General features: G+C 52.7%; 1 protein-coding gene across 4 annotated transcripts in view; it reads left to right on the top strand.

The window, feature by feature from the left end:
* Positions 1-24,377, top strand: part of ACP3 (acid phosphatase 3) — a 291,855-nt gene that overhangs the window by 127,001 nt on the left and 140,477 nt on the right. For all 4 annotated transcript variants that reach the window (XM_078663872.1, XM_078663873.1, XM_078663870.1 and 1 more), the window contains exons 5-6: positions 14,156-14,254; positions 20,582-20,680. In XM_078663872.1, coding sequence (XP_078519998.1) covers positions 14,156-14,254; positions 20,582-20,680 — 198 coding nt within the window. The remainder of the gene's footprint in view (positions 1-14,155; positions 14,255-20,581; positions 20,681-24,377) is intronic.

Below are 24,377 nucleotides of genomic sequence, written 5' to 3'. Positions count from 1 at the left end.
GAGTTTTCCCAAGGGGCAGTGCCCTAACCGCTTGGTGCGGTTCCTCTTGGGTGATTGGGGTGTTGATTAGCTGCATTTGTTGGGGATGGATAAGATCCTAGTCGCAGATTCACAGATTTGCATCGATCAGGGTTTGGGAAGCATCTTGTGTGTAGAGAAGTTGATAGTATTCATGGAATGCCCGCTGTTTATGCCTTTCAGAGGTCGCCAAGTCTGTGACCTTGAATACAAGTTTGGCCATATATGTTCTAGCTTGGATTTGGCGGAATTTGAGAGCCAACACGTAGCCTACCTTATCTCCCCCTTCATAGTACTTCTGTTTCAGGGCTAAGAGGGAGTGGTCTGCTCTATCAGTTCTGTGTGCCCTCATCTGGCATCACAGGATTGCTGGTTTCGGTTTGTTACACCTAGTGGGCGTCATCTGATCCTTCCTCTCGAAGGCTTTGATCTCAGCTGCCAGGCCCAGCTCCATCAGTCCAGCCTTCCTCTCCCTAGAGATAGTAATGGTGGAGATCACCCCCCTGATGTTAGCCTTGAAATCATCCCAGAGTGTATGCAGTGAAGTATCCAGGCGAGCACTGAGCTCAAAGTAGTCGACTATCTCCTTGCAGATCTCGGCCTCATCCACCGGGTCTCGGAGGAGTGGTAGGGGTTAGCGCCATTGTGGTGGCCCCCTACGAGGGTGGGCATTACTGGACCATACCAGTTCTACATAGACATGGTCGGAGATGGAGATGTCCAAGATGGTCGCTGTGTCAAAGTCACTGAGGTGAAGACGTGGTCAATGCTTGAGTATGATGCATAGACGTGAGAATAAAACATTCTGCCAGACTTTGTGCTCCCTTCCTACCTTAATGCTCCACTTCTAGAAGTACTGTCAGCATGCTGCCTCTTTCCATCCTGACAGGATCTCAGTGGCATTGGTGTGCAGTCATCCTGCTACCACTGCAAGCGCATTTCAATATCGGCATCCTGCCTTCACTCCATATAGCAGTAACTAATCTTCACCTCGGCACATCTGGCTGCAGGTCTGATTCCTGGTAGAACTGGGGCTAAGCTGATCCCCAACACACCTGTCCCCTCTTCTTGCTAATAATCATAGTTCAAGTTCAAGTTCCGGCATTTGTATAGCGCACTACTCACCCAGAGGGTCTCAAGGCGCTTGGGGAGGGGATCGTTATTTGTCGAAAAGCCATGTTTTAAGTTCTTTTCTGAAGGCGATGTGGTTTTGAGTAAGGCGGAGGTGGGTGGGGAGTGAGTTCCAGGTCTTGGCAGCAAGGAATGAGAATGATCTGCCACCCAGGGTGAATCTACGGATGCGCGGGACTGCGGCGAGGGCTTGATTGGACGATCTTAGTTGGCGGGTGGGTTTGTAGAATGACAGTCGAGTGTTGAGGCATTTGGGTCCTAGATTGTAGAGGGCTTTGTGTGCGTGGGTGAGAAGGCGGAAAGTAATTCTTTTGTTGACGGGAAGCCAGTGGAGGTCTTTTAAGTGTCCGGAGATGTGATCTTGGCGAGGGACGTCTAATATGAGTCTCGCTGATGCGTTTTGGATGCGTTGGAGTTTTTTCTGTAATTTTGCTGTGATTCCGGCGTAGAGGGTGTTTCCATAATCCAGTCGACTCGTGACCAGTGCGTGGGTGACAGTCTTTCTTGTTTCGAGGGGGATCCAGCGGAAGATCTTTTTGAGAATGCGAAGTACGTTGAAGCAGGAGCATGAGACTGCGTTGACTTGTCTGGACATCGAGAGAGAGGAGTCTAGGATGAAGCCAAGGTTACGTGCATGGTCTGTGGGTGTGGGTGCTGTGCCCAGAGCGGAAGGCCACCAAGAGTCGTCCCAGGCAGTGGGGGAAGATCCTAGGATGAGCACCTCCGTTTTGTCTGAGTTGAGCTGTAGGCGGCTATGATTCATCCATTCGGCTACATCTTTCATGCCTTCGTGAAGATTGGTTTTGGCGGTGTTGGGGTCTTTGGTGAGGGAAAGGATAAGCTGGGTGTCGTCGGCGTAAGAGATGATGTTGAGGTTGTGTTGACGCGCGATAGAAGCGAGTGGGCTCATGTAAACGTTGAAGAGGGTGAGACTGAGTGAAGATCCTTGTGGTACACCACAGATGACTTCGGTGGCTTCAGAGTTGAAAGGGGGAAGTCGGACTCTTTGGGTTCTTCCATCGAGGAATGAGGTGATCCAGTTCAAGGCTTTTCCTTGTATTCCAATGTTGCTGAGGCGTTGTATAAGGGTACTGTGGCAGACTGTGTCGAAAGCGGCGGAGAGGTCGAGTAGAATGAGGGCCACTGTTTCACCATTGTCCAGTAGAGTTCGGATGTCGTCAGTAGCTGCAATTAGGGCAGTTTCGGTGCTGTGTTTGGCTCGAAATCCGGATTGGGATGGGTCTAGGGAGTTGTTGGATTCAAGGAAGGCGGCGAGCTGGCTGTTGACGGCTTTCTCAATGACTTTGGCCGGGAATGGGAGGAGGGAGATGGGCCGGTAGTTTTTAAGTTCAGAGGGGTCTGCTGTGGGTTTCTTCAGGAGGGCGCTGAGTTCGGCGTGTTTCCAGCTTTCTGGAAAGGTGGCAGAGTTGAATGAGCAGTTGATGACATCACGGAGATGGGGTGCGATGATGGAGTCTGCTTTGTTGAAGATGTGGTGGGGGCAGGGGTCAGTTGGCGATCCAGAGTGGATTGAGTTCATTAGGCGGATGGTTTCTTCAGTGGTGATTGGGTTCCAGGCGCTATGGATGTTAGTTGGCGGGGTTGGATCTGAGGGGGGTGGGGAGGGATGAACGCTGGGAGTGTTCTTAAAGCTGTTGTGGATGTCGGCAATTTTGTTGTAGAAGAAGGAGGAGGATAACGCGTTGCAGAGGTCTTGGGAAGGAGTAATGTCGTTGGATGCTGCGGTGGGGTTGGTGAATTCTTTAACGATGTTGAAGAGTTCCTTGCTGTTGTGAGAGTTATTGTCGAGGCGATCATTGAATGCTGATTTCTTGGCGGATCGGATCAGTTGGTGGTGTGTTCGGGTGGCTGCCTTAAGGGTGGCCATGTTGTCTCTGGTCGGGATTTTTCTCCATGTTTTCTCCAGGGTGCGGCATAGCTTCTTGGATTTTTTAAGGTCATCGTTGAACCAGGGAGCCTTTTTGTTGGTTGATTTGATCTGGTGTTTTTTCAGGGGTGCTAATTCGTCAGCACTATGGGTGATCCATTGCTTGAGATTGGTGGCTGCTTGGTTTGGGTCCAATGAGAGGGTGGGAGGGTTTTGATTGAGTGATGTGAGTAGTTGGTCGGAGGTGATTTTATTCCAGTTTCTCCGATGAATGGGTTGTGGGCGTTTGTGGTTTAGGGTGGTTTTGTAGCTGAAGTTAACACAGCTGTGGTCCGTCCAGTGGAGGGCTGTGGTGTGATTGAAGGAGATGTGCTTGCTGGAGGTGAAGATAGGGTCGAGCGTGTGTCCGGCTGCGTGGGTGGGGGCGTCGACGAGTTGTTTGAGTCCGAGATTGGCCAAGTTGTCCAGAAGGGAGGTGGTGTTGCTGTCGTGTTTGTTTTCAAGGTGGTAGTTGAAGTCGCCTAAAAGAATGTAGTTATCGGAGGCGAGGGCACGTGGGCTGACGAAGTCCGTGATGTCATCGCTGAATTGAGTGCGGGTGCCTGGGGGCCTGTAGATGAGGGTGCCTCTAAGTGTGGTCCTAGGGTCTGTGTGGATTTGAAAGTGGAGATGTTCTGCGGATGTAAGATTATCGTCGGTGCTGGTCGTGACTTTGATGGTGTTCTTATGGACGATGGCGATGCCTCCTCCTGTTTGGTTGGTGCGGTCTTTACGGGTAATCTTGTAGCCGTCCGGTATGGCTATGGCGATGTCGGGTGCTGATGATGTGTTCATCCATGTTTCTGTAAGGAAGGCGATGTCAGGTGAAGCAGTGTCGAGTAGGTCCCAGAGTTCCGTAGCATGTCTGTGGACTGAGCGGGTGTTGATCAGGATGCACTTCAGGTGGTTAGCGTCGGGGCGGCGTGTGGCGGAGGAGGGTTTGGTGAGGGTCCTGGAGCAATTGAACTTGCAGGAGAGGCAGGTGAATGGACCATGGGTACGTCCTGGGGTGGCTAAGCAACATTGTGGTGAGCGTCCGGGGTTGAAGGCGAGGAGAGACGCGGCATCATATGTGATTGTAGTTGCCTGGGTACGGCGGGGGTCTGGCGCTGGGCGCGGACGGGCGTAGACGGGCTTACCTTTGGCGCACCTTCGGCGCGCGTCCGCTGCGCGTGACCGCTGCGCGACAGTTGCTTTGCCATATGTAGATGGTGGAGGGGGGGGCGGGGCGAGGGAGGGTCAGCTGGGAGGCGGTAGCGGGGTGGAGCTGCGGGCTGGGACATCACAACAACAACAAGATGGCTCGCAGTAACGAAACCTAACAGGACGAGGTTGGGGTGGGCAGAGGCGCAGGCACAGTCAGGCAGACAACAAGAATAAATCAGAGCGCCCAGCAAGTTATGTAAACAGCGCAGCGCTAAGGTCTGGCCAAGCTAATGTTCAAGTCAGGCAAGCGAATTTCAAAGCACAATAATAATTTAAAAGCACAAGTGATGCAGAGCACAGGCTACGATACCAAGCAGGAAGCCCTGGGAGCGTGGGGGAGCGACCGCTGCAGATGGAGGCAGGACGGTCACAGCGCCGAGCCTGGAGATGGGAGCCTATACTCTATCGTGGGAGGGAGGGTCAGCTGGGAGGCGGTAGCGGGGTGGAGCTGCGGGCTGGGACGTCACAACAACAACAAGATGGCTCGCAGAAACGAAACCTAACAGGACGAGGTTGGGGTGGGCAGAGGCGCAGGCACAGTCAGGCAGACAACAAGAATAAATCAGAGCGCCCAGCAAGTTATGTAAACAGCGCAGCGCTAAGGTCTGGCCAAGCTAATGTTCAAGTCACGCAAGCGAATTTCAAAGCACAATAATAATTTAAAAGCACAAGTGATGCAGAGCACAGGCTACGATACCAAGCAGGAAGCCCTGGGAGCGTGGTGGAGCGACCGCTGCAGATGGAGGCAGGACGGTCACAGCGCCGAGCCTGGAGATGGGAGCCTATACTCTATCGTGGGAGGGAGGGTCAGCTGGGAGGCGGTAGCGGGGTGGAGCTGCGGGCTGGGACGTCACAACAACAACATGATGGCTCGCAGAAACGAAACATAACAGGACGAGGTTGGGGTGGGCAGAGGCGCAGGCACAGTCAGGCAGACAACAAGAATAAATCAGAGCGCCCAGCAAGTTATGTAAACAGCGCAGCGCTAAAATCTGGCCAAGCTAATGTTCAAGTCACGCAAGCGAATTTCAAAGCACAATAATAATTTAAAAGCACAAGTGATGCAGAGCACAGGCTACGATACCAAGCAGGAAGCCCTGGGAGCGTGGGGGAGCGACCGCTGCAGATGGAGGCAGGACGGTTTACCATGTGAGTAAAACAAAGCTATTGTAGGTCATAACTACATAAAATATTAAAGTAAGCATACATTGATTTATCCAAAGACCAACCATTCGTTTGCAGAATAAAATATTTTAAGAAAGAGTTGAAGTCCATGCTATACTTCTAAGTCAACTAGCTTGCGATGTTCGCAAAAGAATGGAAACGTTATATAGCAAAAATTGTTCTTCACTCTGATCTCGATGAATTCAAAAGCCATTGTGTTTTTCCCTTTCAGTCACACCATGAAAGGTATAGTTTAAAAAAAAAATCTTTTTATTGTAGAAACATGCTCCAGTTAATCACACAGTGGTCAGCAGCAGTAAGACATTGATACATAAAAGACACCACAATTTACGTTTACATGTCAACATCGCGGCCAGCATGAAAAGATCAAACCCCCTGTATGCCTCCCAACTCTGACCATGAAACCTCTGGGATCTACGCCGGTGAGACTTTACTGAATGGACATCTCGGCGCACAGATTTACCACCCCCCTCCCATACCCCCCCCCACCCGCCTCCCCCCCCCCCCACCCCCCGCATGAAAGGTATACTTATTGAATCTGTATAAAGTAAGCAGGCTGTATGGGTGTCTTGAGAAAGGTTAGTAGACCAAAACGTATGGACAGCAGCTGTGTGCCTTTTAACTAATTTGAAATATATCTGACTTACTGAAAACCATGGTGCAAGTGCTAACTGTTTCACCCTGCAAAGCAAGGGGTGGTCTTCAAAGCTTGGCCTTTAGCTAATCACCAGTCCCAAAAGTAAAATCACCTGCACTCACAGGCGAGGGCTGAACATATATTGATTCATGAATATATTTATTTGTTCATTATGTGGTTTTCCCTAGCTTAAGCACTAATCCCATTTGAATATCCAGGGAGGGTGGAATAGCTCTGCTGTTAAGTACACAAACGCACACTTCCAAATAAGGGTGCAGTAAATTCTTGATACATAGATTCCAATGCAAAGTAATGTTGATGAGTTCAGATCTCCTCTGTAGCTGTTTCCATCCTCTTTGCCATTAAAGATGTGACTCTAACAAACCAGAAGCCTGGACTCTGCAGCTCATCTGTGTTTTTTTTTTTTTTGTTCAAATCTGTTTTTATTGTGAACACAGCGATAAGCCTACAACCCCATGTCGGGGCCGGCCGCGCAAAAAAGAGTGTGTAGACTTATGTAGCCAGGGGAGGGTGAAGCATTAACACAGCGCCCTGCCTACAACCCCTGGAATGGGCCGGCGGCATGGCTTAGGGGCAATGATGGCAAGAGGCGGCCATACGCTGGCGATGCATCGTTGTGCGGGGGAGGCGCGTATAGGAGGGAGAGCAGTGGTGTCACATTTTCAAAAGGCCCAACGGGGCCCAAACTGCCCCATAGAGGGGCGGAAGCCAGAGAGGCAAGTAGGAAAGAAGAAAAAGTCGGAAGAGGATTGAGCAGCAGCGAGACGGAGAGGGGTCTGGGGGGAGAAACTGCAGTCGCCGGTCGGGGACAGGAGACGCAAGCCTACACCGGGGGAAGCGACTAAGAGCCTAGTCTGCTCGGATCAGCAGGGATGAGGGCGTCCTCAAATAACTGCAGGGCGCGAAGTCTGGGAGGCATATGGCGGGCATAGCTGATGGAGCACAGATGGCGCACAAGAGGTTCCCACACTGCCTTGAAGCGCACCCCCCTCGATTGTATCCGCGCCGTGAGCAGCTCCATAGTCAGGACCTGCCAGAGGCGCACAAACCAGGAGGCTATCGGCGGTGCCTCAGCCCGCTTCCAGTACAGAGCAATGAGTTGCTTGGCAGCGCCTAACATGTGAAGGGTGAGGATCCAGTCGCTGCGCGTGAGGGCCCTAAGTGTGGGGGGTCGAATGCCCAGCAGGAGTGTGCAAACCTCTTCAGGGAGGGGGAAACCCAACACCTTCTTGATGTGACTAAGGACCTCCTTCCAGAAGACAGCTAGGGTAGGGCACGACCACCAGATGTGTACGAAGTCGCCAGTCGCAGTGCCACACCTCCAGCACAGTGGTGAGGAAGTGGGGAACATTTTGCTGAGTCGCAGGGGGGTGTAGTACCATTGCGTAAGCATCTTGTATGCGTTTTCCTTCTGCGGGATGCTGCGGTAGGTTTTGGGAATGTCAGTCCACAGCCGAGCCTATTGAGAAGGTGTGATATCGGCGCCAGTTGCCGACTGCCACTGCCTTTGGTAGGGGTGTGCGGGCGGAATGGTGGGGTGTTGCAGGATGTTGTAGATCTGGGAGATGAGCCGCTTCAGTCCCCCTAGGGAGCGTGCCAACTTCTCGAATGGAGTGTATGCCCTGGTAGCAGCCCGATACATGTCGTCTCCCGAAGTCCAGTGGCGCAGTTGCGCATACTGTAAGCTGGCGGTTAAAGGGAGGTTAAATTCTTCCCTGCAGTCTGGCCATGATTAGTGCGACCCTCCAAGAAAGAGGTCCCCTGCAACCCTGCAGTCCCCTTGTGTCCAGCTCTCAAAAGCCCGGGTCCGGGCAGCAGGAGGGAAGTGCGGATTACCTGCAATGGGGGTGTGTGGAGAGGGGAACGTGGTTAGACCCTTGGACACTGCCACTCTGTCCCACACGTCAAGAACCGTCTTCGTGGGGACCGCCATGTATGCACTTCTGGAGCGCGCCACACGCGGCAGCCAAGGTAGATCCCATATGGTGCGCCCCGTGACTACTCGGTCCATGTGGAACCAGTGCTTGTCGCTTTCGCGTGCACCCCATTCTATCACGAACCGAAGATGCGCCGCCCAGTAGTAGTGGAGGAGATTTGGGCAGGCGAGACCGCCCCTGTCTCTCGGTTCCATGAGAACCTTCTGCGAAAACCGGGGTCGCTTGCCACCCCATATGAAGGACGTGAGGTCACGTTGGAGATTCCTGATGCAGTGGAGCGGGATCGGGGTGGGTAGGCACTGGAAAACATATAGAATACGGGGGAGGACCGACATCTTGACCGCATTTAGCCGCCCCAGCCAAGAAATCATCAAGGGCTTCCATTTCCGCAGGTCCGCCAGAACTTCCTTGCGGCAAGAGGCCCAGTTCCTCGAGGACCACGAGTCAAGGTGGGGCGTGAGGTCCAGACCCAGGTATTTAATGTGATCTTCCGCCCAACGGTAGGGCGCGACCCCCTTCAGGAAAGAGACCTCCTCCTCGGGGACGGTAAGGTTAAGTGCCCAAGATTTGGTGTGGTTAACCTTAAGGCCGGACGCTTGCTCAAACAGTGTGAGGGCTTTATGCACCGCTGGGAGAGAGTCCCGAGGGCGCGTAAGAGTAAGGATCAGATCGTCCGCGAACAGTGCTACCTTGTTGGAGCGCCCCCCGTGGGGGATCCCGTGAATGTCAGGAGTGCGCCTAATCAGCTCCGCCAGCGGTTCCACCGCTAGGGCGAACAGGAGCGGTGAAAGCGGGCATCCTTGCCTCGTGCCCCTGTGGATCGAGAGCGGCGATGTCAGTTGGCCGTTGACCCGAATTCTGGCCTGCGGCCCGAGGTACGGGGCCATGCACCTAGAAATCATGTTAGGGCCTAGACCTAGTTTCCGGAGAACCGCCCGCAGGAAGGACCAATCTACCCGGTCGAAGGCCTTTTCCGCGTCTAGTGAGAGGAGGCAGGCCGGGATATCCCAATGCTGCACCTTCCCCACTAAGTGTGCCAGCCTGCGAACATTGTCGGCCCCCTGACGATCCCGTATAAAACCCACCTGGTCCGGGTTTACCAAACCCGGCATGTACGGGTCCAGCCGTTTGGCCAGGATCTTAGTGTAAATCTTAAGATCAGTGTTCAGGAGGGCGATGGGGCGATAGGAGGCACATAGGGTGGGGTCCTTCCCTGGCTTGGGGATCAGGGCAATTTCCGCCAGGCCCATGTCAGGGGACGGGCCGGTGGTGTCCGAGAAGGAACCGTATAGCCGCAGCAGGTGCGGGCGGAGCTGGGTCAGGAACAGGCGATAGAAGGCCAACGGCAGGCCGTCCGGTCCCGGGGTTTTCCCAGTGGGAAGGTCTTTAACAGCTTCCGTTACTTCCTCCTCCTGCAGGGGGCCCTCTAGTGTAGCTGCACACGCCGGGGACAGTGGAGACCCCCCGAAATCCGCAAGAACGGCCTCCCGTGCCTCCGCGGAGGTAGGCTCCTCAGCATATAGAGAAGTGTAGTAAGCGACAAATGCGGCCTGCTTGGCTTTCTCAGAGGTGGCGCAGGTGCCGTCTTGCCGCTTGACATTGGCGATGTGGGCCCTAGCGGCACGTGCCCGCAGCCTGCCGGCCAGCAGGCGGCCAACTTTGTCCCCGCCCTCATAGTAGCGTTGTTTGAGCGCCAGCAGGGAGTGTTCCGCCTTGTTGGTGCGCAGAGTGCGGAGTTGCCCCCTGAGGTTGGCGAGAGTTCTCTTTGACGCCCGTGAAGGGAAGTCCCGGTCCCGGGCCTCCGCTTGTTTGATCTCGCTAGCCAGGTCGGTTTCCATCTTGAACGCCTCCTTCCTCCGCGCCACCGCCAGGGAGGTGATATGACCCCGAATGGTGGCCTTGAAGGCATCCCAGATCGTATGAAAGGGCAAGTCAGGGGTGTAATTAACAGCGAAATACGAGTCTATGGCGTCACGGATGCTGGCGACGTCCTCCGGGTCCCGAAGGACTCTCGGCGGGAGCACCTATCGGCGTTCACGAGTGGCATGAGCCAGGGGGTCCTGCAGCAAAAGTTCCACGTGGGCGTGGTCCGACAGGGAAATGTCGGACATAGCGGCAGCTAAGGAGTCTCGGGCCAATTCAAGGGATGTGAAGAGATAGTCGATTCGGGAGTATGTCCGATGGGAGTGTGAATAAAAGGAATAGTCCCGGGTCCCCGGGTTGTGGTAGCGCCACACATCCACGAGTCCCAGGTCTGTAAGCTGCGTTCTAAGGGTAGAGGACATCGCTCCCGTGCCATTGAAGGAGGCCCCCGCACGATCCAGCTCAGGGTCCCAGACAAGATTGAAGTCTCCGCCCAGGATCACGTTAGGGTCACCCGATGGGAACTGATCCCGCAGGAGTGTCTGGAGGTATTTGTCCTGCGACTGGTTGGGCGCATATACACATCCGAGGGTGAGCTGTATACGACCCACCTGCACCGTGGCTCGGAGGAAACGCCCGTCAGCGCTCTTGAAGGGTTTCGCGGGTCCCCGCCTAATGCCAGCCCTGCAGAGGATTGCCACCCCCGCTGTCTTGGTGTCAGAGGATGCCCAGAACTGTGTGGGGTATCTAGGGTGCGCCATGCGTTTGGTGTCTCCCTTGAGAAGGTGCGTCTCCTGGAGGAGGATAATGTCAGGGGAGTGGTGTAGGAGGTAGCGCCATATCTGATTTCGCTTGTTGGGGGAGTTGAGCCCTTTGACATTGAGGGAGAGGACCTTCAAGGGTGTAGGGATGTTCGCTGTCATAGTACTAAGGGGGAGTGGAGCCGCGCAAGACCCAGTGTAGCAAATCCCCCCGCAGCCAGGGCAGCGGCAGCCTCACCTCGCCTCCAGCGTGTCAACCCCCGTAGGACCCACCATGCCACCCCTCCGCAGGCGCGGGGAGAGAACAGTAAGAGAAGGCAGAGCAAGAGAAAAGTAGGAAGAGATAAGAGAGAAAGAATAGAAAGGGCGCAAAGAAGAGATATAACCAAAACAGGCCAACAGGGCCAATGTACAGTGTCCCAGGTACCAGACATCCTCTACCCGAGGGTTTGGATGAACTCAGGAATGTCACTTCCTACGGGACAAAGGGAGGGAGCAGAGATCTGGGTAGATGAAATGAAATCCAGTCGTCTCGCAGCTCGTCCACCCCGCTGCCGCTAGGTAGTCCGGGGGTGAGTCGAGCCATGGGCCCGCATGTGCAGACCTGTCGCCGAGAGGGCACCGAAGCTCAGTGGTGTGGTGCAGGACCCAGGAGAGGTGTTGTCCAGTGTCAGATGTTCCCGACCCCCACAGGGGGGGAAGCCACAGGGGCGGCCCGCTAGAGAGAAGGGGAGGTCCCCCTCCAAGAGCAGTAGGAACAGGCCGCCGTGGCGCGATAGGGTAAGTCCGTGTGCCCAAAGGGCAAGTGTAGGCTCAAGGCAGCTCGGATCTCAGTGGTCACGATCAGTGGCCTTCTGGTGTCGTAGGATGGTCCCCGCCCTCAGCGCCAGAAGCGAGAAGCTGTGAGTCCTGCTCCTCGCGGTCGCCCTCGAGGGAGCGAATGTGAGCAATAATGTCCTGCTTGGTCTGCGAGGCAGAGAGGGCGTCCACAGGGGGGGACCGGCGACGTTTACGCACAGTGGACCAGTCGGGGCGCGGAGGAGCCTTCTCTGGGTGGTGAGAGCGGGCTGGGCTGTGATCCGGGGACTCCGGCATTTCAAGCAATTGCGCCGCTTCCTGGTAGGAACGAAGGGCCCTTCGTTTGCCCTCCCACTTGAAGATGAGAGCAAAAGGATGGCCCCATTGATAGGGAATGTTGAGGGCCCGGAGCCTCTCCGTGATCGGGCGGAAGACCTTCCTCCTGTGGAGCGTGGTGGGGGCCAGGTCCTGGAAGATCTGGATCTTGTGGCCTTCGTACCGCAGGTCCGGGGTGTCCCTAGCCGCCTTGAGTATGGCCTCCTTCTCTGTGAAGTAGTGAAGTCTGGCGACAATGTCTGGGAGGAGGCCGGCTTTGCCCCCCGCTCCAAAGACTCGGTGTGCGCGGTCAAGACGCGGTGGGGGAGCGTCCTCCTCGCCCCGCACCGCTTGCAGGAGTAGCGCCACATAGGCCATGGTATTAGTCCCCTCTTCTCCGAGTGGCACACCCCGTATGCGGAGGTTGTTGCGGCGCCCCCTGTTTTCCAAATCCTCCTGCTTGATCTGGAGCTGGATGTGTTGCTCTTCGAGGGTCGCCACTCTCTGCCAGATCTGCTATAGGTCTTCGGTGCGGGAATCGACCGTCTTCTCCAGGCCATCAACCCGGTCGCCGAGGTCGGTGACCTCCTTGCGCAGTTCCTTGACGCATGTGTGGACCTCCGTCCTGAGGGACCCAATTTCGGACTTAAGATCCGCCATGAAGGAGGACATGAAGGCCTGAGTCACCGGAGGGGAGTCGGCCGGCGGCAGAGGCTTCCCCCCTGATGACGGGGGACCCCCGGAAGATGGCGACGAACCCGCCTTACCCCACATGGAAGCCACAGATGTACCCCTGGTCGTCGCTGGGGGGGGGTCCGGCTTGGTCCCTTTGCCCCGAGTCATGATCCACTCAGAGTGACCAGGGATAGTGAGAGGTAGGGCAGGCTGTTGCGTGGAGCCTCCGGATCGTGATGAAGGAAAGTTCAAGGGAGGTCGCACCAGCGCCCCGGTGGTCAAGCAGCCCAGGTCCTACGATCAGGGGTCCAAGGCCGGGAATCAGGAGACGGCGAGGGACGACCTCCACAAGCCCGAGGCAGGGCAGGCCCGGCTCGTTGGTGGTAGGTTAGGCCCGCCCGAGCAGCAGGGGTCCAGGACGCCGGGGGGTCGCTTGTGCAGGCGAGGTGGCCCAGCCAGGGAGGCGGGGAAGTGCGCTGGCAGGGGGGGCGGCGGAGGGCCGTCGCCGGCGGATGTCCCACGATGAGTGTGACCAAGAGGGTCCCCCAAACGCGCCACCGACCCAGCAATAGGCGGCCTATAGTCGGGGGCGTCAGGCTGCTAGGCAGAGGGTGGCTGAGGCCCCCAGGCAATGTTCCGGCTGGGCTGTGTGGGAGGAACGGCCAGGAGCAGAGTCTTACAGCGCTGGGGCCCTCCAAGGCCCGGGCCTCACCCACACTCGATCTCCAATCAGCCCCCCAGCCCGCCGCCGATGTGTCCAGGGTAGCAAGGAGCGCAGGCAGGAATCGCGTGCACAGGGGAGCCAGGTCCCTATCCCCAGATGCGTTGCAGCCGAGAGCTCACCGAGGGGCGAAGATGGCGGGCAGATCCGCGATCGGGCCCCCCACCGCCGGGCCCCTCCAGGGAGAGACAGGGGGAGGGGGGGCGGCGCGCTGCAGCTCACCGGGTAGATCCCTCGATGGGTGTGGAGGTCGTGGTCGGCGCTCGCGGGAGGGGGGCCTCCGGCGATCTCTCCGGGTCAGGCCTGGTGTTCCCGCCAAAGCCGGGGCCTCCCGTAGCAGTGGCGTCCGGGCGGTCGCTGCGTCCTTCGCTGGAGGCAGTCCGGCACCAGCAGCCTCAGAGTAGCCGTGCAGGCAGCCGGTGGGGTCCGCTGGAGGGACACAGCCGCTGGAGGGGTTTGGGGGCCTCCGGTGTCTCTCGCAGACCGTCACTCCAGCCCACTCCGCGGGGATCAGGATAGGCGTCCCGCCGGCAAACCCCGCGGCAAGATGGCGGCCAGAGGCCGATCTCGGAGGTCCCCGGGCTCCGATCGCCGATGGCGTGGACCTCAACGGCTGCAGTCTGCCACTGGAGGGGATCGCTAGCAGGGCGGCAGCGGTCAGGGGATCCCCAGGGGCAGTTACCCCCCGGAACTTCGCTTAAACAAGCTTATTAGAGCAGCGGGGCGACGGAGCTCACACGAGACGCGTCTGCTCACATCGCTGTCTCGGCCACGCCCCCGATCTGTGTTTTTTTTAAGACATGTTGCTTTATTTACATAACAATTAAAAAGTCTGGAATCAACAGCATTGTCTGTCACTTCAAGAATATAATATTAATGTAAGGATAATAAGGAATATGTATGTGACCCCTAATCCTATTAGTATTTCATACACGGAGTGTATCTTTCTTTTTATTTCAGTTGTTGCTCTATCCTATTGAAAACTGCCCCCGCTTCAATGAACTCTTGAAAGAAACTTTAAAATCAACGCAATTTCAAACGATAATCGAACCCTATCAGGTAAGTGACCTCTGGGCATATGATACAACTCAATTTCTCCAGGTCTAGATTATGTTGCGGTAGCTTTACCTAAGCATGAGTTGATTCATACTCATAAGCTTCAATCTTCTTGCAATGCCTTTTGGCGATGATTTAAGAGGAACTCAGCATCGAGTAACCCAGAACTGCCAAAGTGAGATAATAAGTACACAAATCAAAGCATTGTATGTTTGACTATCTGCCAGGTTCCGTTTGTGGTACATTGCTATAGGTGAAAATGGAAAATGTCTATGGCAAACATTGGTGTTCCAATATGTAGGATTAATAATGCACCATATATAGGACGTTAAGACTCAATTGGGGGATTCATGGAAGAAGCAGGTATTTACGTTTTTTCTCGAATTGGATGAAGGGTAAGCATTGGTGTACTGTGGAATGAGCTCTTCCTAGGAAGGCTTCATGGGAATCAAGACTCAGTCTGCCACACAGGCCCTTTCTTAATAGGGAAAGAGCGAGGCAGAAGGCTATCCTTACATTTAAAGCACACAGACTCAGTCTTGTGTGTTGAAGCAGATAATCTTGAAATGGATCCTCTTTTTCAAGAGGAGACAGCAAAATGATCTATTAGTTAAGTTCAGAGGGTTCAGTGAAGTTTTTGATGACTGCATCATTTTTTTCTGTAGATGCAAGAATATGCTATTTCAGTCATCCAGTCGGGCAGTGGTCACAGAAGTGGACGAAAGCTGGGAGTTTGTCGTCAAACTGAGTCTAAATATTGTGGTTTGAGAATTGAAGGAAAGATTGATTTAAAATCTTTCCAACATTCTTAGATCTGGGAGCAGCACATTGTGTGGCTAGAGCGCTCTGCTAAGTTGGGTGAAAAGATGGAATCGAATTGGGGTTGCATTCGCAAATGTTCTTGGGAGTCTTCATATTAAAATACAGTCAACTTTAATATTTCCACTTACAAAATGTTTTAAAGAAGGTATCGGAACCAACTCTAAGGGATGAGTATATGTCAGTATCATTGGCAAATGAGTCATGATTTACATTGAGCTGAGAGAAGAAAATTAAGGGCTACACAAGTTGTCTCCTGTGATATCTGCTTAGTCCTGCATTATGGATGGCCTGGTCAGAGATAGCAATATTATGCCACCTGTTAAAATCCAAATTCCATCAGGGATTGGAATTTAACAGTTATAATAAGTGTCACCTATTGCAAGTTGAGCCCTGAAAAATGTGGCATATTATGCATATTTGGGTTCTTTCTGCACCAAATTCCACATGCACTGGCATTTAGCTGGGACTTTACTGCAATAAAGCTCAGCGAGTTTGACCTGCCCAAATGTGCATGGGGACAATTGTGGGGGGGGGGGGGGGGGGGGGTGCAAATGCAAAACTTCTGACCTCAATGCAAATGGGAGTTTGCACAGGGAACTTGAAAAGAATGGAACAAATGTAATAAGGGCCTCAGTGTCAGAAGTTCAGGAAAGATACAAGCCATGTGTTTGCCATATGATGAGCACCTGTGGCTTTATACAATTAGGTGAATAGGATTTTGTGGTCAGCTGTGTCAAAGTTGGCTACCGGATCCAGGAGCATTAGGGTGGGGACAGCGCCTCTGCCAGGGTGCCTTCCCTACTACATCCCTGTAGGAAACTGGATTGATATCTAAGGGGGGACAAGGACTCAGTCTTGATAGTCAAACAATCTAACCACTAACATGACAACAACATTAAAGAATAGCAGTAAATGCAACACAATTCTCAAACAATGCAGTCTAAAAGACAACACATGAATGTTTAACCTGGCACAAAAAAGGAAGCCAATCTAATGGAGGGGTGAGGAAATATGCATAACACGAGTCTGAATGTTTTCTGCACTAAAAGCGCTTTTGATGTAGGAATTTCACTACAAAAGTGACTTGTGTGTACTTTTTTTTATTAATGGCCACCAAAGGCAATAGAGAGCAGGAATCAGTCAGTAATTCCACCTTCCTCTCTAGGGAAATCCACTATTCCTTCACACGAGGATCTTATTAGCTTCCCTGTTCCAGACAGCATTCAGTTTTCCAGGGGGCGAATAAGCATCTTTATAGTTGTAATCCAGCAGTGATTAGTGGTGACCTCTAAACCTATCACTCTAACCTGCTGATTCTATCGAGGCCTCTTTTTTGCAGTACGATTTGAGTTTTCTGCCCAAGGTTTTGTAAATAAACACAACTTCAAGATGCAGAAGAAAGGCTCCAGCCTGTGAGCTCTCTGTGGTCACTAAACTCACAACTGTTATTGCTCTGTCTAATCAGGTGCCATTAGAAGAAAACTCATTCAAACTGCTCCTCTTCCTAATGCCTCCCTCAGCAGCCTGTCAGTGCTCAGGGGGGAACATCCATTACAACGCAGTCATTACTTCACACTGCTTTTACAACACAACTGCCTTTACATCGCATGCCATTACACCACATGCCATTACAACGCATGCCACTAAAACTCAAGCCATTACAATGCATACCATTACAACGCATGCCATTACAACGCATGCCATTACAGTGCATTATAAGGTAAGTAATGGAGATTTTTTAGTTTTAGGGTGGGTATGGGTGTTGAGGTAGATGGAAATAGTACTTTTTAACCCTACACAATCCAACTCTTTCCCTACTGTTGCACTCGCTGGAGTGGGAATAGTAATTTTTACCCATACGCTATCCAACACTTACTCTACTGTTGCCCTAAAAGTATTATGCGTTGTAATGTTTTGTGTTGTAATGATATGCGTTGCAATGGAATGCGTAGTAATGGTAGTTTTTTTAAATGCGTTTTGCATGCAATGTAATGGTATTGCAATGTAAAACGGTGTTGTAAAAGCATCCCTGTGTGCCGTGCCCACAACCCCACTGCCCTGGTATCCATCAGTCACTCCTCTAGCTGGGTGCACAATGCCAGTGGTGTGGGCACAGGTGCTTGAGCCCTGTGCCCCTACAGTACCCAGGGCCATTCCTGGGCACTGTAAGTGCAGTGCTGCTATTAGGAGTATATGGTGCTGGGAGGTTGTCATTACGAACTCTACAGCACCATGATGGCTTCACTGAAGACTGATAAATTTGGTATCAAACTTCTCAGCACAGTAAACCCACACTGATGCCAGTGTGGGATTTAATGCCAAATGCTCGACAGAGGGCAACTTAGGTGGAGTTGCCCCCTGAACCTAACCTACAATCCACGTCTCATCTGAGAGGCTGCCTAGGCTGCCACACAGCAGACATGTTGCTGGACCCCTGGGTAGAGAGCCATCCGCTTTCCTGGGCCTGCAACAATGCACGTCCTGGGCGAGGTGCTAGGTCTCCTCCCCCTGGATGGGCAGGGGAAGCTTCAAAGGCATGCCGCCTTTCCCCAGCAACTGGCCCCCACCGGTTCTGACCCCCACTCTGGCGGGAAGACTGGCGGGAAGCCCTATGTGAGGAAAGGGGGTGTGTCAGCCTGTGCCAACTCCACCCTTCAGGTGGGAGAGGCGAGGTGAAGCACAACTCCGGGCTCCGGCCATCTTGAAGATGGGGAGGCCCGCCCAATCAGAGATAGGCTCCTGCCCCCCTCCCACAGGAGAGGAGCAGGATAGGGGGTGTACTCACCCCAGGACAGGGACCTGTAGGTCCCTGCCTTTCCCCTACCTGTAACACCCCTACATTTAGTATTTAGGGGCACCCCGAACCTTCCTTCCTCAGATCCCGATATGAAAACAAGAAAGAAGATCAAGAAGAAGAAGACCTGTCATGCAGCTGCTAACAAGAGGATGACACCAACTGACTTGGCCCCAACCCTACAGGCCTGTTGATCCTTAAACCTGCTCCTGCTAAATCCTGGCGTCTCCTGTGGACAGCAACCTTGAAAACCCCGGAGGACCTGCCTGCCTTGAACCTCTTAAAGACTGGGACTCCCATGAGCAGTGGTTCTTCTCAAACAGCAACATCCTTGGTGCCAGCCAGGAACCACGAATCCACCCCACTCTGCACCCGCCGAGCCCGGCCTGTGTCCGAATGGACAACGACCCTGAAGATGTCCCCCCGGCGGTTGTGACCTGAAATCCAGTGCCCAAGGACCCTCCTCGACGACCCAGACGACGCCTGCAGTCTCACAACAGAAGACCCCTCCAACCGCGACCAGCAGAGGGTAACATTTTCGGACGTACAAAGACACCCCTGCACCCGGCGCCCCCTGTACCCCTGTGCCCAAATCCTGGGTTTCTACCTATCCTCCAAGATTCCAACTTACGTCTCGAAGTGGTGGTCGCGCCTGAAGAATATCCGTTCCCGGGCCTGCAGCCTTTGTTCACCTTCCAAGTTCTCCATTGAATAACATTGAACGCCTAATGGCTCAAAAGCACCCTGCACCCAGCCGCCCGAGTACCTCTGGCAGTGCAACCTTGGTCCTAACCTACTTCCCCATTTGTCCTGAACAAGTGACCAGGAGCCCAGCTCCCACAACCGCGTGACCGACTTGTCAGCAGCCACCTACCGAAGGCCCACTGCCTCTCATTAGATAACAGTGGGCCTAACTACCTCTGCACCCGGCTGCCCCTGTGCCACTGAGCTTGTAGCAACTGTGCCTACCTGACCCTGGGAGACCCCAGAGTCTATGTCCAGAACCTTAACTCTGCCAGTCGCTTACTTACCCAAAAGCTGATAACTCAATTTTCTTCCATAGAGTAACATTGACTGGTTTCACTTGGAAATGCTTCTACAGGTGGAGTTTTGAAACTTTAAAATATTCATCTAAAATCAGCTGAACAACGAATTCTGACTTACTCACCTGTTATCAGGAGAGAACCCAGTTCTGCATCTTTTAACCAAGCACTGACCCTAAAAAGTAATTTTAACCGTACTTGCCAGTAATTTGAATTTCCTTCCATAGGAATCCATTGTCAGCTTTTCATCAAAAAACTTTCTGAGTGTCGATTTTCACAAACTACAAATATTCCTTAAAAATCACCTGTATGACTTAAACGCATTATTTCAACTGTTTACAGGAGATGCACCAGTGCTGGATCCAGGATCCAACACTGAGTAAGAAAAAGTAACGATAACACTACTTGCCTGCTAAGTGAATTTCCTCCCATAGGATAACGTTGGTGATTCTATGTGAAAGAGTCAACTTTTAAAATACAATAATATTCCTTAAAAATCATGACTGTAACCAAAACTCTTTCACTCAACTGTTTGCAGGAAATGTCCCAGGAAACAGTAATCTACAAAGTAACTAATTGCATTTAACTAGAAATTCCCATTGAGCTCAATGTTGCATTGTGTTTGAAATTGTGTTGCCTATTGCAACATCTGTAACTATTGTAATCAAAAGTTTATTGCCTATTTGAAAAGTATTTAACAAAAGTAACTAATTCTTAGAAAGTATATTTTGCTACCTTGTTGGTTCTAAAATAAAACAACTATATATTTTGATACAAAACAATTGTCCTAGAGTTCAGTTCTTGAGTGTGTGAGACCATTTGCTGACTGAGTGTGTACAACAAATGCTTTGCACTGTCCTCTGATACTGCCTTACTGCTCGGCCAAGCTGCCACTTTAGAGAGTAAGGTTATATCTAACTTTACCCTCTGCCAAACCTCTGGGGACTGTGTACCTTACTTTGGCCCAGTATATAGAGAGCCACTTTCTTACATCCACCATAAGTTGATGGAGCTCCCTTCCCACCAACTTAATGACGTCCCTGCCCATTTAAAGGTGGCTGAACTGCTGGTGTCCAACGGTGGTGCTGCAAAGGCTCTTTGACAGTAACACTCAGCGATCAACCTAAATGGTGGCTCTCTGCTTTTACCATACAGATCCAACACATAAGGAATGGGGGCCCTAAGCAAGGAAAAGAAATAATGGTGCCCCAATAATGGTGGACAACTCATGCTCCATCAGGCCCATTTAGCTTATGTTTTTTAACAAACAAACGAAAAAAGAAGGCTAAGCGAGTGGAAAAATCTGCCCCCCCTTGCTATTTGATATCCTTCAGTGCATCTGCTGATAAGATGAATGTACTGAAGGCATCAACATCCCTACCAGTTGACCTGTAGGTATGAGTGGTCCCCTGCCCGATTAGAGGAGGCCAGGGTCTTTGCAGACCTGGAGGGCTGGTGTGCTGCCCGCCATGGTCCAAATGAACCTGTAAGTCCATAAAAATGAAAATACTCAGGGTAACAGCCAAAAGGTTGATTTTTCTGTCTAACCTATAACAATTTCGTGAAATTCATGTAGAAACCCACGGTGGGGGAGGAGGTGGATTTGAATTCGAAATAAATAATTTTTTATGGTAGTTATACTTTTTATATCCTCTTATTGTTATATTTCAGGATTTTATTCAGAAGGTTTCCAACGACACGGGGTATCCTGTGAATGTCTTGATCAATGCAGGCAAGCTGTGGATTGTGTATGACACTTTACTTTGTGAGGTATGACATATATTACATTATTGCATTGTTGACCTTGCTAAATTAAAAAAATACTTCAGAATTCATTGTGAAGTTGGAGTTAATTCAACACCGAGTTTAATTTAAAGTTGGGTGGAAATAAAAAGTTCTCTGATTTCAGGAGTAAGTGTTAAGCCCTAGAAAAGCCGCTGACATTTCCGCTATCATCCGATCTCTATGGGATGGGACATTTAACCGTTTGAGATTGCAAATGAACCAAATTTAGGGGCATTAGCTTCACATTTTGCATTTGTTCGCACTGATTCCTATTTACCAGATGAATGTACTGTTTATTTTATTTAGGAATCAGTCTGTGCACAGCTGTTGGTAAGTGAAGTTGTATAGGTGTTCCGTGCTCCAGGGTATCACCCTCTGAACAGAGTGTAATGTCTCAATTACTTACCAGTAATTGCATTACTCTGAGTCCTACTCCCTCGCTTCCATTACTTACGCATTGAGGCATCACTGCCTCACCAGACACCCATACCACATGATTTATCACATGGGGACTATAAGTAGCCCCCACCCCCTCAAAACTCCTGTAATACCACAGAGACCGAAACCATACCAAAAGGTTGGCCTGGACTACCAGGGAGGGAGGGAGGGATGTAAGTAATGGAAGCAAGGGAGTAGGACTCAGAGTAATGCAATTACCGGTAAGTAATTGAGACATTACCTCCTCGTCCCTCCCTCGCTTCCATCCCTTATGCATTGAGATGTACAAAGCCAAACAGGTCAACCAAAGAATGTATGCAAAACAGGCTAAGCAAAAAAAAAACACAGACAACAAGGAAAACCACTACACAGGAACCATAGCAGAAAGAACCTTGCACCCAAAACCCTCAGTATGGTCAAGCTCCCGGCCAATCCAGGAACGAGAGGCAAAGGACAACAGCGAAGCCCAGGCGGAAGCCTGGCAAAACACAGAAACGGAAGCCCCTATGACCTCCGCACACGACGCACCACGGACAGAGTGGAAAAACCCTGAACCCCCAAAGGAGAAAGGTGTCCCGCCACCTTGCACGCCAAAGAAATCAGACACCAACCCAACGACTCAAAGAAGGAGCAACAGGACACAAACCCCGACACACAGGCCCAAAATCAACAAAAAGCTAATCAGATAGACGGAAAGGAGCGACCCGCTCCAAATAGACCAGGAGAGCCCTCCGAACAACCAAAGAGTGCAGCCGCACCCCAGACTCCGATGACGGGAAATCAAAACAAAAAGGGAGGAAGGACCAACCCCTGACCCATGCGGAACCGAGAAACCACCACAGGACGAAAGGAAAGCACCGGACTCAAAACGAACCTGTCCTCAAAAACCCGAGAAAAAGGGGGTTAGGAAGAGAGAGCACCTAGCTCACCCAGGTGGCGAGCTGAGGAAATGGCCACCAAAAAGAAGTACATGAAGGACAAAAGGCCCACGGCCACAGAAAGCAAGGTCTTAAAGGGAGGGGACAGCAAAAGTGTCCAAGACCAGAGACATATCCCAGGTGGGAAAAAGCCGCTGAGGGGCAGGAAGAACACAACCCAAACCCTCAAAAAGGCGACCAACCAAACCATCAGGATCTGAGAGAGTGCCCCAAGAGCGCCAAAACGCCCGAATCGCATCCCACAGCAAACGAAGGGAAGAAACCAGCAAACCCAAGGCAGCACCCTCCCGGAAAAACAGCATCACCTCAAACAAAGAAGAGGAAGCAGGGACCAAACCCATGTCACGACACCGCCGACCGAAAGAACGCCAGAGCTTCAGGTAAAACTCATCAGGCGACAGGCGCCCAGCTGCCAGCAGAGTAGAGTTCAAGCCAGCCGGAACCCCTTTACGTAGCAGACCCAATTATCCAACCATCAGGCCGCCAAGCGCATCCTGGCCAGAACATCCCGCAGCAACACCGGGAACACCAAGGTGACGGAGACAGAGGCAGCAACCACTCTACCCCCGGCCCCATCCCCACCAAGAGAGGAAACCAGGAGGCATGAGGCCAAGCCGGAGCCACCAGAACCACCGGAGCCTCCCAGGGAACAGACCCTCAGAAGGAAGCGGAGAAGAAGGGGGAAGGGAGGAAAGGCATACAGAAACCTGGAAGGCCAAGAGCAGGAGAAGGCATCCACTGCCCAGGCCGAACCCTCCTGACCCTGGGAGACAAACCAGGTCACCTAGGCACTGCTCACACATGCAAAGAGATCCACAAACAACCCACGAAGGAGGCAGAAAACCACAGAAGATGCCTGGTGGATGCCAAGAGCATCCACCAGGGAACAAAACAGCAGAGAGTGCCAACCGAAGAGACTATGCCCAACTGAACAACAGCAACGCCACCAGAGCCAGAGAAGAGGACCTGGCCCCCCCTGTCAGTTTACGTAAGCCACGGCAGCAATGCAGTCTGTCCCGACCAGAATGGAGCACAGCAGAAACCGTGAGACGGTCAACGGAGCCAACGGACCGCTCCCAACTCCCACCAAATCAATGACTTACGCCCAGTGAGGGGGACCAGAAGCCCCTGGTCCGAAGAACCCCGAGCCAGGCCCCCCCACCCCGAGAGGCCGGCAACCACGGCGACCACCACAGGAGCCGGAGGATAGAGGGAGACTCCTCACAGCAGATGATCCCGAACCATCCACCAACACAGAGCCGTCCCGAATGGAGGGGACACTGGAAACAGAGAAAAGAGGAAGAGGCAACGGGGAGACCAACGCGCCAAAACACGAGCCATCAGTGTGCCCAAATAAAACAGGGTCCATGGAACCAGAAAGACCGTGGCCGCCAAGCCCCCCCTGTATCCGGAGCCATTAAGCCGTCACCAGACCGGACAGAAGAGACAGGTTGCGAGAATGAAACTTGTACACTCGAGCCTCGGGCAGAGCGACCAAGCCCCAACGAAGAGACAATCTTGGAACGGAATAAGGAACGACATCCCCACATAGAGAAGAAAGCTGTGCCCCCTCAAAACGGCCAGAACCACTCCTGTGTGACTGAGAGCCAATTGGAAAGAGGGAGCATGAACCAACCAACCGTCCAGGCAAGGATGGAGGAAGAACCCCCGGGCGTGGACCAAGGCCATCAACATAGCCAGAAGCATGGCGAAGACCTGCGGAGCTGACTGCAGACCGAACGTCAAAACCGCAAACCGGAAGAGGGAGTCGCAAATCGCAAAACGCAAAAACTCCTGAAGCACCCGAGTCTCTGGACCAGGAAGATAGGTGTCCCGTAGATCGTCAGACGCCACGAGGTCCAGGACCCCCACTAATGTAAGTAAGGACTGCAAGGACACCATCCCGATGTGAACGGTCCGAACCCAACCATTCACCAGAACCGGCCGGAACCCCCCGACAACGGCTGGACCAGAAACAAAATAGAAAAACAACCCAGACCCCGCACCACAAGGGGGACCGGTACGAACGCCTCCTGCGCCAGAAGATCCCGAACCCCCTCCAGAAGAGCCGACCACGGCGCCTAGGACCAAGGGACAGGTGCACAGATGGTGACCCAACCGGGTGGAACCGCGTCAAAGCCGAAAGGACAACCACTCCCGACAATATCCAATGCTCAGCGAGCTCACACATCCAGCCACCAAGCATCTAGGAAAGACAACAGCCGCCAGGACATCCGCGTGAAGGCAACCGACAGACCCTGGCACCCGCCATGGCATACGCCGATATGGTCAGGAACGCACGCCAA

The sequence above is a fragment of the Lissotriton helveticus genome, chromosome 10 (genome assembly GCF_964261635.1).
Source record: "Lissotriton helveticus chromosome 10, aLisHel1.1, whole genome shotgun sequence".
NCBI lineage: Eukaryota > Metazoa > Chordata > Amphibia > Caudata > Salamandridae > Lissotriton > Lissotriton helveticus.
The sequence above is the reverse complement of the archived record's forward strand: the minus strand, read 5'-3'. Positions and strand labels throughout refer to the sequence as shown.